The 16,354-nt window shown below is 46.2% G+C and overlaps 1 protein-coding gene across 2 annotated transcripts in view; it reads left to right on the top strand.

Moving 5' to 3' along the window:
• Positions 1 to 16,354, top strand: part of CSMD2 (CUB and Sushi multiple domains 2) — a 550,409-nt gene that overhangs the window by 474,241 nt on the left and 59,814 nt on the right. For both annotated transcript variants that reach the window (XM_045858971.1, XM_045858969.1), the window contains exons 42-46: positions 3,146 to 3,334; positions 6,471 to 6,648; positions 7,954 to 8,099; positions 15,118 to 15,198; positions 15,702 to 15,815. In XM_045858971.1, coding sequence (XP_045714927.1) covers positions 3,146 to 3,334; positions 6,471 to 6,648; positions 7,954 to 8,099; positions 15,118 to 15,198; positions 15,702 to 15,815 — 708 coding nt within the window. The remainder of the gene's footprint in view (positions 1 to 3,145; positions 3,335 to 6,470; positions 6,649 to 7,953; positions 8,100 to 15,117; positions 15,199 to 15,701; positions 15,816 to 16,354) is intronic.

The raw sequence follows: 16,354 nt of genomic DNA, 5'->3' as shown, positions 1-16,354 counted from the left end.
CACTCAGGCTCCACATGTTCAGAGGCCCAGTTCTCTGTGGATTTCTCCTGGGGAGGGGACAGTGGGGGAGGGAAGCACAGAAAAAGGCAGGGTCTATATATGCTTTCAGAGGCCCAGCACCTCCACCGGGGATCGACCCAACCGTGTGAGAGGCCCGGCAACAGCCCCGGGGGTGTCCACTCTGTGGCCCCCTTCCCCCACTCTCGCCTCACCTTCATGACTTGCCTAGGTGTTCTCAGGCTCAGCCGCCCCGTCACCACCCGCCCGTGTGCCACAGTCCTGATGACACTTGTGGAGCCACCCTCGGTGTCAAGGCAGCTGCTCCCTCTTAGACTTGACCTCGGCTTCCATGGAGGCTCCTCATTTGTGACGGCCCCAACCTCTCGGACTGGGTCGTCTCGGGGCCAGAGGCCCAGGTATTCCTGCTGAGGCCTCACAGCTTGTCACAGACCTGAGTAATTCTTCCTGCCCAGTAGGCCCACACTCTCCGCAGGCACTTTCCTTAGCCCGGGAGACCTGTGCTTTGTAAACCAGCCCCAACTGCTCACGCCAGGTGTTCTCTTTGTGAAAAGACCTGCCTCTTGAAAGAACCACCTGTCACCAGGGAGGCCGCTTCCACGAAGCAGGCCCAGCGCTCCGTGGTCCCTTGGCCTTCTTTGGGGGAAATCCAGCTCCCTACTTTTTCTCAAAATTCCTTCTTCTAGATGCTCTGAATTTCCCAGGCTGGAGTTTTCCTTTCCCTTCTTCAGGCAGATATCACCCCCCGCCCTCAAAATTCTTGGTAACAGCATAATCTCTTCCTACCCAAGTCTCCCAGTCTGATAGGCTTAACTTAATTCCATTAAAGCTTCTTGGGAGGCTGCGCTTACAAAGAACTTAGCACAATAGCAAGATATGTAATTATCCCAAAACGTTAGGCATCGTGGTAATTAATATTTTTAATCATGGCACTTTGTTTGAAGTTGTATCTGTTCCTGCCGTAGCATCTCCCTCTGGGACAAACCCAGCTACTCGCCCAGAGGGGCCCTCTGGAAAAGCTAATGACTCTGCTTCTCAGCGTTCGTTTCTGCCCCATAGGCCAGTCTCTCTCTTCGAAGCTTGTCCTGGTGGGAACGAGCTCTGAGATTTTTCTCAGCATGAGAGCAGTCCAGGTGCTCTCACTTGCGTGTCTCGCTTTTTGAAAAGCCCAGCTTCTTCCACGTGACCCGGTTCCTGTAAGAGAGCCCAGCCACCCTCCTTAAGGCTGCTCCTGGTCCTAGCGTGCGCCCCCTCTCCATCCCATCCGTCAGTCACGTCCCTGGGCCCCAGGCGCCCTGCTTCTACCGTAGACTTTCATCGGCCAAATCGCCCAGACCCCCTGCTGCTGACAGGGCCACAGCCCCTTTGCCCGACCATCCCACCCACTCCCACTATAGTTGCTCGATGTTTGGACATCAGTTACCTTGATGACTTTTTTAGTGAAACCGGCCCAGTTCTTCCCACTAAGACTTCTTGGTACACATTGAATGGAGATGCATCACATGGCCACCCTCACAGAGGGAAATTGCTTAGGAAACATCAGCTCCATGATCAGTATCATTTATATTGTGATTACGTGTGACAGATGCATCCACTTCCATGGAGCATTCATTAGGTTTCCTCTGCTTCCACTGAGAATTTCCACTATAGCAATGTTTCATCTACTCCCACTGCTGATTTCCTATGTAGGGTGGGTCCAATCACTGCCACAAAGGCTATTCCTTGTCCTGTGAATGTGATTAATTGAAGTCTGTGCCCTGTAGCACATGCCCAGCAAATGCCTCTGCAGCCCCTCCCTATTGGGCAGGCTTCAACTGCTTCCAGCAAGGTGTCTGGTCCTGAGTCAGGCCCGCCCATGCTCATACAAGCAGCTTTCTTGCTCTTTGGAGGTACTTCCTTGTATGCTAGTCACACATTCCTGTTAACCCAGCTATTCCCTCTGAAAAGTGTCTCCCACCAAGTTACTTCCTTCCTGATAAGTTTCTTAGAGTTGGAGAGATCCCACCCAAGTCCTCACCTGACTACTTCCTGTGTTTGTGATCTTGATCCTGGTTAAATGAGATGGGCAGCAAGAAAGAACTGAAGTCAACCCCTGGCCCCAAGGGCGTGCTCACAAATAATGGCTCAGTGTAGGTTCCCTTCCTTGAGCCCCCTTTTCCCATGGAAACAATAATACCATGTGCTAGTACTGTGCAAAGAGCTACACATATACTCACCAAGGTCTATCTAGAAGGTATCCAGCCATGTTACATGAAAATAGAGACATTAATTGAAGAAGATGCAAGACACAAGGAACATTGTACATAGGACAATGATGCTTTAGTGCCCTTCAAAGTAGTCACCTTGGGACCTCCCACGGCACAGTTCTCCCAATCACCATCAGCTGCCCCATTGTATTTTCCTGAATCTCATCAATGGTCTGAAATCTTTTCCCATTCAAAGGTGGCTTTAGTTTTGGGAAAAGCCAGAAGTCTCAGGGTGCCAAATCTAGGCTGTAGCAGGGCTGAGTCACCTGGGTGACTTGATGTTTTGCAAAAAAAACTCTGCATGAGACATGATGCATGAGCAGGTGCATTGTCATGATAAAGCTGCCAATCACCAGTTGCCCATAGCTGTGGCCTTCTGAGTCATCAAAATAGTTTCTGCAAAGGAATGTTTGAGCGTAGTGCAAAATTTGATGCAGATTTGTTGCTCTACTCGCTCAGTCGTTTTTAATATGATGGCCACACAGTACACATGCTCACTCAACAGCATCTACAGCCCCCACTGACTAGTACAGTAAAGTCATCATTGTTCACACATGCGCATTCTAGTCCACTCTCCGTGGCTGCCAAGTTACATCAACATTGCACAACCATTCTTGTATATCAATAATGGTTGGACTTTTTCTGGACAGACCTCATATAATCTTACTCAATCCTCACAATAACCATTTTTCTAAAGAAGAAAACTAAGGCACAGAGAAGTTAAATAATTTTCCCAAAGCCAATGAGTAAAAAAATGACAGTTTTTCCTGAATCCCAATTTTGGTGCTTCAGCACTACAATAACTCTGCCACTGCTATGTTCTGACTGGGGAGAACATGCTCAGAGAGAATAAAGTAACCTTCTCTCCTGATCTTTTCCAGCCTATGAACTTCAAGAGTGCCCAGACCCAGAACCCTTTGCCAATGGCATGGTGAGGGGAGCTGGCTACAACGTCGGGCAATCAGTGACCTTTGAGTGCCTCCCAGGATATCAGTTGATGGGCCAACCTGTCCTCACATGTCAACATGGCGCCAACCGGAACTGGGACCACCCTCTGCCCAGGTGTGAAGGTATGACCCTCCCTCATCCCTTGGGATTTTTCTTAAGGAGACTGATCCAGAGCAGCCCTTAGTCTACTTTACTGCTCCAAAGGATCACCCACACTGGGAGGTTCCGGCAAACCTTAACCATCCTGTTTTCCTATGGGTGGGACCCAGCCTACCCAGGGAGGGATCCTGGGGACAGAGCTCTGAACCAGCACTAGGGGGGACCTGGAGGAGATGTGGACCACATCCAAGGAAAAACATACTCAGCCACTGGGAATATCCAACCTGATGAGTAGATGTCCCCTGTCAGAAGGGAGGACACTGCATGAGGGTGTAGGAGCAGGTGGTGTGTTATGGGGTAGAGAGGTAGAGTTAATCATGGTATCTTCTCAAAGGGAGAAGAGAATAAAGCCTAGAAAGAAGAAATTTCTTGTCCCCCTCATTGCCTGTCCCCCTACTTATGCTCTTTTTCATATCTGTGCCTGAGAGGTCTGAATTGATAATATAAGGGACCTAGAGGTGACATGTGTCCAAGTCTTCATTAACCAGAACCAGAATGGGAGCAGACCTAGAGTTTGTGCTGATTCTACCGCCATCAGCTCACCTCCACTGACCTCACCACGTTTTTCCTTCATTTTTCACTCCTGGGGCTCAGCACTCTTCTGCAGGAAAAGCTGGGATTTGTCTTGAAAGGGGAAAGCTTGGTAGGAGGACAGCATGGTCCAGAGGAAAGTGCCCCAACTCCAGCGTCAGATCTCCCTGGGCTTCATCCCTGAACCACCCCACCTCTCTGAACTTCATTTTCTTCCCTAGTACAATGGGGCTTCTCATCTCAGCTGGGAGGGTTTCAGGATGAAGTGCACAGCACAGTCACTGGCTCACAGACAGTGAGCTTAAAGTATTAACTCTCTGAAGAAAAACAGACATTGTTTGCAGAACTGAGCTGTGTTGATGTTAGAATGTAAGGTTGTAATTTCAAAAACAGTTAATCCCCGGTTGGTTTTCAGATTTTCAAAACTATCCCTATGCAAAACCAGTTCATCAGTCTGGAGTTGTTGGTTGATCATGTGCTGCGTGACACGCTTCATTGTGGATTCTCTTCCTTTTATTCCTTTTTACACCTCGTTCATCTTTTTTATGGCATCACAAGAGAGAGAAAAGAACAGTGCTCAGTCAGACATCTTGAACCAGAAGCCCTCCTTCCTCCCGAAAAAGTTCTTCCCTTGACTTCTTTGATGCCACGTTCTCTTACTTTTGCAGTTACTTTTCTGTCTGTGCCAACTCTTTAGTCATCTTTTTCTTCACGTATCCTGAGGCATCTAAATCCCAACATATTCACAATCGAACTCATCACCTTTCTGCCATCAACCTGAAATTCTCATCTAGTGAAGGTCACCTGCTTACTCAGCTGTTGATATGGGCACCTTCCCTCTCACCTGTGTACCATATTCACCAGGTCTTCCTAATTCTACCTCCTACCTCTTTCCTGTGCATCCACTCCTCTGTCCACTGCCTCTACCTTAGTCCAGGCCACCACTTAACGAGGCTCTTCACTGGTCTCTCAGCCTCCAGTTTTGCACTCCTCAATCCATTTTTCACAGTGTAGCTAGAGCAAGTTTTCAAAACCATCAATACATTCCTGACATGCCCCTACTCAGAAGCCATCAAAGCACCCCCATCTCCTCAGGGGGAAATTCCATACCCCTTAATGCAATACACCATGTCCCCTGGGGCCTGCTCTCTGCTTACCTTCTAGTGTTCTCCACTCTCACAGACTTCACGCTCCAACTAAGCTGAAAATTTTTCAATTTTCCCGTGTTCTCTGACCTCTGAGTACATGGTGTTCCTTCCTCAGAGAACATTGCTCTCCTCTCTTGCTTTGCCTGCTTAGCTCTTTGCCATCCCTCAGGTCTGAGTCTAAATGTGAATTCTACCAAGAACCCTTACCTGCACTCACAAGACCAGATGAGGGGCTCCCCTAAATGTCGCTGTGGCATTCCATCCAATGGCGTGCTCCCCGATGCTGTAGATGCCGGTGTTCGTGACTATAGCCCAGTGGACTGTGAGTGCCATGGGACAGGACCACGTGCTCTGCCACACCCTTGCTCCCTTTTGTTTCCCCAGGCCGTGCCTGGACCAAGTGTGTATTCAGTGCATGTAGGAGGAATGGTGTGTCCACACCCCACTTTCAGGATGCATTTGCGTTCTCAGGGCCTTATCCCCTGCTTGGAAGCATTAGGATAGGGTCTATCCACATGTCTGCTTGACATCCCATGCCAGCCAGCTATGCTGGACTCATGATGCTGAGCCAGGTTTTCTTTGCCCAGAATCACTTTTTCATTCTCCTCCTTGGTCCCCAAATCTGATCTCAGCAGAGACCTCAGGGACTCTTCATACCAAAGCCTAGGTCAGAGTGAGTCTAAAACTGGGTGTCACATTTGGGAGATGGGAGGATAGGGAGAGAGATTCATATACATGCAGCAAATGCCTTCTCTGTTATCTAGGGCCTGGGTTGAACATTTTACATTTATCAGTTCACATAATCACCATACAGTCCTATGAGGGGTTCTATTTTTAGTCCCATGTTACAGGTGGAGAAAAAAACTAAACTTCTTGTCTAAGTTCATCTAGTCAATAAATGGTCTAGCCATCATTGGAACCCAACCTTAGCCTCACCACAAGAATCCTCAACTCTTAAGTCAAGACCATAACTACCATTCTAAGAGTCTTATAACAAATAAAAAGGGAAAATTCCACTTTCATAAATTTTTTAGTTCTTCTCAGCAAAAGTACTGCAGCCCTAACATCTACCTTCCATTTCTAGGGAAGGAGAGGGGAGAGCTTTATTTGGTGGGTCCCTTTCTCCTGGACAGGTGTCATCCATGAGAAGGAGAAAGAGAAAGAGGGAGGCGGGAGGCTGAAGCAGGCCCACCAAGGCACCTGCACTGAAGATCGGGGCCAGGTGGGCAGGGTTGTGCTGGGACTGGTGGGGGAAGTCAGGCCAGACCATCTGCAGCCCCATCACCTCTCTCTGTCCCACCCAATCTACTTGAACAGAATGACTTGTGCTGGGAGCTGAGACTTCATTAGGAAATCATTTGAATTCTCAGCTGGGAGGTGACCTCCTGCACTCACCTGTGTTCATGTTCCCTCTCTGCAGTCCCCTGTGGTGGGAACATCACCTCTCCCAATGGCACTGTGTATTCCCCTGGCTTCCCCAGTCCATACTCCAGCTCCCAGGATTGTGTCTGGCTGATCACCGTACCCATTGGCCATGGCATCCACCTCAACCTCAGCATGCTGCAGACAGAGCCTTCTGGAGACTACATCACCGTCTGGTAGGGCCATTTGCCATGGTGGCAGCCAGTAAGGAAAGAGCATTGGATGGGCACTAAACTGGATTACCCATCTGTTAATTCAGCACAGCAAATGAGGGGTCTACTTCCCTTAGCCCTTAATGGCTCTTTGAAGGGAGAGTAATGGGAGGGTAGTGGTTCCCAATCTGGAGTCCTGCTGGGGGCCCTGAAAGTACCAATGAGTGGGTGAATGGGAGTGGGCGTAGATAGTCAGAGTTTCTCAGTATTTCCAGAGTCTCAACAAAAATTCTCCATTTACCTGTAATAATTTACCTGGACTAATGAAAGAGCTTCGGGGTGGAGTTTTGAGAAGCCTCATGCTGAGCCAGCACTATCCAGCAGAACTTTCTACGGTGAGGCACATGCCCTACGACTGTGCCATCTGGCGTGGCAGCCACTAGCTATCAGTGGCCACTGAGGACTTTAGTGTGACTGGAGTGTCAGAGGAGCTGATTTTTCAACTTCATTTAATTTTAATTAATTTAAATGTAAATAGCCATGCATTGCCTAGTGGTTACCAAATTAAATGGCTCTGCTTTGAGTTGTATAGTTAGATTCTCTCAAGTTAATTTTAAAATAGGAATGTGAATTATTAGTTGGTAGGTGCAGTTTCCTAGACAGGTTTTTCCAAACCTCTTGATCTTTGGACAAAGATATGATTATAAAATTCCTTTGTGTTTGAAGGCTACTGTCATTCTGGGAATCAATAGGGGACAGTGGGATTCTCTTCCCCAAATTCCCAGGGAGAGGGAGCTGCAACCAGACTGCCCTGGATTAATTCCCAGCTTAATTTCCAGGCAATGGCTAAGAACAAATGGAAGGGACTAGATAAGTTTCCAGGGAAAAAATTTTTTGCCCAGGAAGGTGACATGGTTCTGTCTCTGCCTGGGAGACAAGGAATGGGGGCTGGCATAGACAGCAGCATGAGCTTCCTGCACCTCTCTGCCACCCCATTCCAGTGCTGCCTGGCACTCAGAGAACCTGCTCTGTGGCTCCTGCTTCTCAGGTGGGAGTGTTGTCCCAGGAGCCCATCACGGAGGCTGGGCTGGTAAAGAATCAGGTGAATGAGGAATCAGTGTGCACTTCACCAACTCTGTCAGCTTTCTTGGGAGACCACATTGGGGGAGCTTGAAGAGAGGTATTTAGAACATTGGGGAAACACAATGTTGGATGCAAGAAAAGTCACAGGCACCCACCCCTGGCCTCTCTTAAGGCCACTAATGGCACCAGGTAGCGTAGGCAGCCATAGGGACTTGTGACATGCCAGGACCTTCTTTCCTACTGCAGGGATGGGCCCCAGCAGACAGCTTCAAAGCTTGGAGTTTTCACCAGGAGCTTGGCCAAGAAAACATTGCACAGCTCAACCAACCAGGTTCTGCTCAAGTTCCACCGAGATGCAGCCATGGGTGGGATCTTCGCCATAGCCTTCTCTGGTCAGTATGGAAGCCTGGCCTGCTGGCAAGGGCCAGGCTCTCAAGGCAAGGCTGGCCTTGAGCCTGGCTTCACCATTCCTGCTTGTGTGACTCTGAATGACTTACATATCTTCTTAGCCTCAGTGTCTTCAAAGTTATGAAAATTAAATGTGCTAGCCTATGTGGACTCTCCTAGTGCAGGGCTCTGTAAATGTAAGTTTCCCTCCTCCTCCACTCTACTAGCGCAGAGAGGCACATGACATTGACAGTTGGTGCCAAGTTCAAGATTAGAGCGGCAGAGTGAGGCTTCTCATCCCACTTGTTCACATCAACTCATTGGCTGGTTAACGACCTACCTGTGCCACAGCTGGTCCCTCAGCACCTTCTAGGGGGTTGTCCTACTCCAAAGCAGCCCAGGGCCTCTGTTGACTTCACAGGACATTCTGTGCATAAATGAAGTCACGGAGAGTTCAAGCAGGAGGAGAGTGAATGATTCAGGATGGGTTTGTTCTTACTGACAGCCAGTTTTCTTCCAAGATTTCAAAGTTATGGATCTGAATATTTCCTCATTTTTGTCGTAGTGGACACAGCACAGAGAAACCTACAGAAAGTTCTTGGTGGCCTTGGGCCCCTCTGTAGAATAATCCTCTGTGTTTATAATTTTCAGAGCGTCACGTATATCTGAACTGGAAATCAGGAAAGCTTGACTTTATACCTCAAGCCAGGAGTGCGATCTCATGCAGGTCTCTCTCCAACTCGACAGCTTGGATTCTTCACCTGTATAATGAGGGGCTTGGGGTTTGTGGTTTGTAAGAATTCTGTGGGGTAGTGAGGCAGATAAGATATTGTTACCCTCTTTTTACAAATGAAGACATGAAGGCCAGGGAAGGCTGGAACACGTGCCCCAAACCACACAGTGGAAACAGTTCTGTCCCCAGGCCTTTGAGTTCTGCACGGTGTGCTGTGCTAGGACTGTACGGTGTCACCATGTCACATGTGCATGTAGAGAGACTCGACTACATTTACCCCTAGGCCCTCGGGAGAGGTGGGGGTGGAGAAGCAGAAAGAGACCTAGGGAAACAACCATGTGGAGGGCCCAGGCCACCACGGCCACAGCAGGGCTCTAACCGCCATTCCCAGGGAGCTACAGCCCAAGGTGAGTGTGCTGCAGTTTCTGAAAACCATTTTCCACAAAAATGAACCAGCGCTCCTTGGAGAAATGGCTGATTTCAGGACTAAAGCAGAGAAAGTACAAGATGAGCCTGGAACATTCTATGGCAGAAAGCAAGGAAGTGCTCAAAAACGAGGGAGACATGCCAGAAGGATTGGAGCCAGCCAGAAGGGGCTCCCACTGACTGTGAAGGGGATAATTAGAGCATCAAAGTAATTAATGTCGGTAACAAGCAAGTAACCTGCCGAATCAACCAGGACACCATGTATATCCATATCCGTACAAGCGTTACCTAATTAGTTACTTAATTAAAAATTTATGAAGAACAGGCTATTTTGCCTCAAACCACCTCCTCACACAATAACTACAAAGGGATAAAAAGACTAGCTCTGCAGGGGGGAGGCCTGGAGGATGCCACCTCCGTCAGGTCACTCACGTGAGGATCGTCAGTAAGAGGACAACCTGAAATCATCCGCAGTGAGAAGAGCCCGGCACCGCGCCGGTGGCCGTCCTGTCGAAGATGCACACCCCGGATCTAATCGTGAGGAGTCAGACAAACCTAAATTGAGGGAAGGACTGAGACACGTGGGAAAGTGTCCTGGTTCCTGCTGGTCCTTCAGTCCCTCGTCCTCTTCCCTTAAATGACATCTGGCTACACTTCCTCCCCAGCTTCTCAGCCCTGTGAGCCTTTTTTTGCTTGTTCTACCCCAAATTGATGTGTGTTACTTTCAGCCGAGGTTCCTAATTAACAACGGTCTAGGACCCACCAATCCTACTTCTGGGAATTGTGTGTAAAGATAATCCTTGAAATGTTATTTATAACAGGTAAATTAGAATCAATCCAAATGTAAGATAACAGGAGACTGGGTGAGCAAATGATGAGACACCAAAAAAAGAGGGAAAATATAGTCATTTAAAGTCATTCATGTAGAATATAATTTATTGCTTAAGAGAAATGTTTATATTCCATGAAAAAAATCAAATGATGTTGAGGGGCTCAGATAATGGCATAACCGAAGGATGTGATGATTATGGACTCCTAACCCCACCTGCAGCCACCCCTTTGAGAGAGACAGAGAGACAGACAGAGAGAGAGATGCAGGAACAATGGCAAAGGAAGCCATTTTACTACTACCTGAACTTGAACTGCCAAGCCAAATACAGAGCCTTGAGTCATCTGATGAAGTCAACCAGTGAACCACATTCTCTCCCTAAGCTAATTTGGCTTTAAAAGCTGCAGATGAAAGGCCAGTTCCACTCAGCCATCCGCATGAGAAAGAGCGGACCTAGAAAGAGTCAGGAAGAAGAATACGAAGTGCGGTGACCTGTGAGGGCTCCTGTTGAGCTGACTGCGCTTGGTGCGCAGCAGTGAGCCTCCCCGTCAGTTAGGATGTGAACCTGGACCGGTCTTGACTGGGCTGCATCAGCGCCTCCCCCTGAGCAGGAGTAGGGGTAGGGCCAAAATGAAACGGAGGAGCCTTGACCACCCCCTTGCCCTTGAGTTCTGTAGCAGTAACGTGGCCAACACACTGTGTGTCTGGGGGGAGGGGTTGTCTGTAAGAGATCCACAGTCATTCGCCAAAATGCTAACAAAGGTTGTGCCTGGGTGGTGGGATTCAGGGGACTTTTGTTTTATTTCTTTTCAGTATTTCATCAGCTCTCCATTGAGCAAAATGTATACTTTTTAAAAAAGGTAATTTTTAAAATGTATACTTTTTAAAAAAGGTAATTTTTAAAATGTAATAGGAGATCACCCCTATCAAACTAGTCACAACAAAATATAAAATACCCAGGCTGTGTTTAGATTTCTTTTTAGTGATTTTTTTTCTCTAGAAAAGTTAAGTGTCTTAGAAAGTTTTATTTTTTATCATTTTTTATTAATGTTTGAATACAATTGCCTCCATTTTCCCACCACCACTTTCCCCCGTCCCACACATCCCCACCCCCCACCCTCAATCCTACCTCCTTTGGCTTTGCCCATGGGTCCTTTATACATGTTCCTTGATGACCCTTCCCCTTCTTTCCCCTGTTATCCCCCTCCCCTCTGGTTACTGTCAGTTTGTTCTTTCAATGTCTCTGGTTATATTTTGCTTGCTTGTTTGTTTTGCTGATTAGATTCCACTTATAGGTGAGATCATATGGTACTTGTCCCTCACCACCTGGCTTATTTCACTTAGCATAATGCTCTCCAGTTCCATCCATGCTGTCAAGAAAGGTAGGAGCTCCTTCTTTCTTTCTGCTGTGTACTACTCCATATGTAAATGTTCCACAGTTTTTTTATCTACTCATTTACTGATGGGCACTTAGTCTGCTTCCAGCATTCGGCTATTGTAAATTGTGCTGCTCTGAACATAGGGGTGCATAGGTTCTTTTGGATTGGTGTTTCAGGATTCTTAGGGTATAATCCTAATAGTGGAACTGCCAAGTCAAAAGGTAGTTCCACTTTTAGTTTTTTTAGGAAATTCCATACTATTTTCCACAGTGGCTGCACCAGTCTGCATTCCCAGCAACAGTGCACTAGGGTCCCCTTTTCTCCACAATCTCACCAGCACTTATTGTTTGTTGATTTGGTTATGATGGCCATTCTGTGTGTCTTAGAAAGTTTTAGATGGTATGTTTCTTTTCACTGTTATGACCCTTTATTTTTCAACTTAAGTTTTTTAATTTTTATTCTTTTCTATGGAACTCTGCTTCTAGGACAATTTTTTGTTTGTTTATTTTTAATCATTTGTTATTTTTAAATTAAAGTTGACATACAATTTTATATTAGTTACAAGTGCTCACCCCAATGATTAGACATTACATAACTTACTAAGTGACCATCCCAATATCATTCATGCCCCTCTGACACCATACATAGTTATCACAATATCATTGACTACATTCCCTATGCTGTCCTTTACATCCCCATTACTATTCTGTAACTACCAGTTTGTACTTCTTCATGCCCTCACCTCCTTCACCCACCCTCCCAACCCCCCTCCCTTCTGGCAACCATTGAAATGTTCTCTATCTATGAGTCTGTTTCTATTCTGCTTGTTTGTTTATTTTGTTTTTTTTAGATTCAATTGTTGATAGATATGTATTTATTGCCATTTTATTTTTTATTTTTATCTTTTATTTCCTTTTCTCAAAGAAAACCCTTTCACATTTCAGGTAATTCTGGTTTGGTGGTGTTAAAGTCCTTTAAATGTTCTTGTCTGGGAAGCTCTTCACATGTCCTTGGATTGTAAATGATAACTTTGCTGGTTGGAGTAATCTTAGTTGCAGATCCTTGCTTTTCATAGCTTTGAATATTTCTTGCCACTCCCTCCTAGCCTGCAAACTTTCTATTGAGAAATTAGCCAACAGTCTTATGGGGACTCCCATGTAGGTAACTAACTGCTTTTCTCTTGCTGCTTTTAAGATTCTGTCTTTGTCTTTAATCTTGTTTGAAAGGTAAGCATGAGGCTGAGAATGAAAGGCATCAATTTTTTTAAAACTCTGTAAAAAAAACAATGAGAACTGGCTAAATAAACAATATTTCTACAAATCAAAAGAGCACCATAAATAAATATAAGCAAACAATAAATTGGGAAAATACATTCCACAGAAAAGGTCAATCTTAAAAATGCATAGAGTTATTCAAACTTAAAAAAAATAGGGGCAAAGGACACGAAGAGAGAGTTGAAAAGAAAAGAAATGCTGTTCTCTTTTTTTTGTTTATCAAGTTAACAAATATTAAGATTGATGACTATTTTCCCAAAGGGCCCCAAATTCCTCGAGGGCAAGCCCTGAGTCTGTTCACTCTTGCATTCCCAACAGCTAACACCGCGTCTGACCCAGGGTGGGCCCTCAAGGGCGGACCATGAAATGAGTAGGGGGAAGAAGAATGAGTGCGCCCAGCGTTGGAAAAACTGATGCTCTGTGGACAGTGTCTGTTGGAGCAATTTTCCTGCAGAGAAAATGGTAGCGTGCGTCCAGTGCAGCCACTGTGCTCCCTGGTTTGCGTTAAATCCAGGTTAAACCTGCTTGGTTACCCCAAGAGCGCCTCTTGGTCTCAGTATCCACACTTCGTAAAGCTTCTGTATCACTCAATACTACATTTTTCAACTGACACGTCTATAAAAAAATTAAAATTAAATCCCAAGAACATAATATGAGTTTTAAAAAAAAAACTATAGTTCAAGAAAAGTCTTAAGTTACATTCTACCTACTTTTGGTAAAATGTCACAGTCCTGTGTGAGCATTTGGAATGCGTATTCCCATGCCGCTGGCTCTGGAGTCGGCACGACGTGATGTTCACTGTGAGCTGTGCCCCACCACCTGGCGCTGTCCTGAATCTGCTCCCACCGAGTCTTTTGTATTTACCCTTGTTTCTGCCCGAGGTTTTACAAAGTCTCAGGTGAGAACCTCCGCATGATGCACTGAATGTTTGTGGGGGATTTGCAAAAGGTACATGCTGCAATGCGCAGAAGCGCTGTTCTGTTACCACTGTGTTCATCGTTGAGTGATCATGAAGTGATGTTTTAAGAATTTAGCTTCTAGAATAATGGTTTGTTGCATATATATATGTTTAGTTTTAAGTACTTTTTAGATTTTGGGTTATGCATTATAATTATTTCCTATTACAGTAATGGGAAATAGACTCCTAATTAGCATCTTTGCACAGAACATCTGATTTCCAGGCATGGATTACTGACATTCAACAGGAGATGCCTGTACTTCAAAAAGGTCATGCAATTTAATCATTCCTAGGTTAAAAAACAAAAAGGAAAATCCACAAAAGGTGCATCTATGGAAGGATGTTCATCACTGCTTTATTTTAAATGGCAAAACTTTGAAAACCTAAATGGTTAACAATAGAGTATCTCTCAAATAAATTCCAGTAGGTTATATAATTAAATACCGTGAAATCATTTTAATCATACTTTTGAAGAAGTGTAATTACATGGGGACATTCTTGTAATGTAGTAAGTACACAAAGATCAACACCCAATACATATCATGATGCAAATTTTGTAAGTGAAAAATACTTACATATGCAGAGAACAAATACCCCAAGAACTTACAGTAAAGGGTTAGCCGTGGTTATCTCTGAGAGGGCAGTGGATGAGTTTAATTTTCCTCCTATTTTCATAGAAAATCTCGTATCTTCTTTAATGACAATGTATTACATTTGTAATTCTTTTTTTAAAAGTGCTATTTTAAGGAAACCATGGGTTGAGGTGACTTTGGAAGTAGCAGCAGCAGCAGCGGTGGCAATAGCTAATATTTATATAGCACTTAACCACATGGCAAGTAGTGAATGAGAAACAAGTTGTGAGCCCACGCCAAACTTTGCCTTAGTGACACCATCCACACACAGTCTAGTCTCTGTCCAGAGGGGTGGGTTCCAGTTTAGAAAATCCACTGCAGCCAGAGGTGTTTGGGCAAAGGCCAGATGGTAAACAAGCTGAGGTCAGCAGGCACTCACCTAAGGCACACCCACACTGTGTATAGTGGAAAGAATAGAAGACTTGGGAGCAGCCAGACCTGGGTTCAAATCCTGCCTGTGCCACTGACTTCCTGTGTGACCTTGGAGGAGTAACTGAACACCTTGCAGGGGGGATCAGCTATGGTGAGAATCAAAGGTGATAGCGCCTGGCACATAGCTGTTGCTCAGCACATGCTTCTCTCCCCTTCCCTTCCCTGCTAGGGACTGTCTCCTTTGTTGTTAGTCTTAACAGCAGATAAGGAAAACTGTGCTTGGTTAAACTGGCCCTGTATAGAGATGCGCATTAATATCTGCCGTGTAAGTGAAGGAGGAGCGAGAAAGGGAAGCCCTGAATGACTGAGTGCCCCAAGGGTGATGTCCTCACACTGACTTGTCTGCTGTTGTCTTTTCAGCTTATCCACTCACCAAGTGCCCTCCTCCCACCATCCTCCCCAATGCGGAAGTCGTCACAGAGAATGAAGAATTCAACATAGGTACCACACCTCCCAAACCGTCAACGAGGGGCCAGGTGGAGGTGGGGGCCAGCCAGCAGGTCATCTTTCCCTCCTGTCTGTGGAGAGAAACAGTAGGCCCGGTGCAAGAGGGCTGTTATTCCATCAACTGAGTTTGCACCACATATACCCACTCTTCCTTTTAGCCACACCTGAGAAGAGGAGCTAGGAAAGCTAGTTTGTTTGTTTGTTTTTTTATTTTTCTGTGATTTAAGTCAGTATGTTTTTGAGAAAAAAAAATCCCTGTAAAATACTGTAAAAAGTTCCTGGAATGTTAAAACATTCTCAGGCTCAGCAAGGCTGAGCTGCAAGAGGGGAGGAGTGGTTGTTGGGATCATTTGATTGGAGCGGAGCTAGTTACTTAAGCCTGAACAGAACACGACCCTCCAGTGATCACCTTGCCTGGAAGTGGGTTCAAGGTACTAAGGGGTGCTGATAGGACCAGACCTCTCCAGGACACCCACGTGTTACTCTCTCTTTGACAGGTGACATCGTGCGCTACAGGTGCCTCCCTGGCTTTACCTTGGTGGGGAGCGAAATCCTGACCTGCAAACTCGGAACTTACCTGCAGTTTGAAGGCCCACCCCCAATATGTGAAGGTAATTACATTGAGCCATGCCTTTCTGGGTCTGGAGTTCCTCCGAACCCCAGCCCTCTCTATCCCTGTCCCCACCCGGGGAGGGGGAAGAAGAGGTCACACGGTGAATGTTTGTTTGCATTAGCGAGTGAGTAGACCAGGTACTCACTAGTTCTAGTTACGGTCTCTGCCCTGCTCCTAGGTCCAAGGCAAGGAATTGGCCATAGTGGCCACATCTATTTCTGTCTTCTTTTTGTTTGACTGGCATTCCCTGGAAATGGCATGATGATCATTGGAAGGAGGAAGTTCCAGGACCTTGGACCTTGGACCAAGGCTGTGCTCGCACACCAGCCCTGTCCTGCTGGAGTGCCGATGTGCTCAGGGTCCTGTGCGCTGAACTAGGCAACTGAGAGACCATAGTTGTCTTCACTGCAGAGTGATGCCCTGACAGAGGACAAGTCCGCTTCACTGATTTACCCCAGCTAAAGCCAAGAATAAAACTCCAAACTCACTTGCACATAGTAACTACTCAGTGTTGGCTATTATTATAATTACTAGTAC

The sequence above is a fragment of the Phyllostomus hastatus genome, unplaced genomic scaffold (assembly GCF_019186645.2).
Source record: "Phyllostomus hastatus isolate PE091 unplaced genomic scaffold, TTU_PhHast_1.1 phas_scaffold_182, whole genome shotgun sequence".
Taxonomy (NCBI): domain Eukaryota; kingdom Metazoa; phylum Chordata; class Mammalia; order Chiroptera; family Phyllostomidae; genus Phyllostomus; species Phyllostomus hastatus.
Note: the sequence above shows the minus strand (reverse complement) of the source record. Positions and strands in the feature narration are given on the sequence as shown.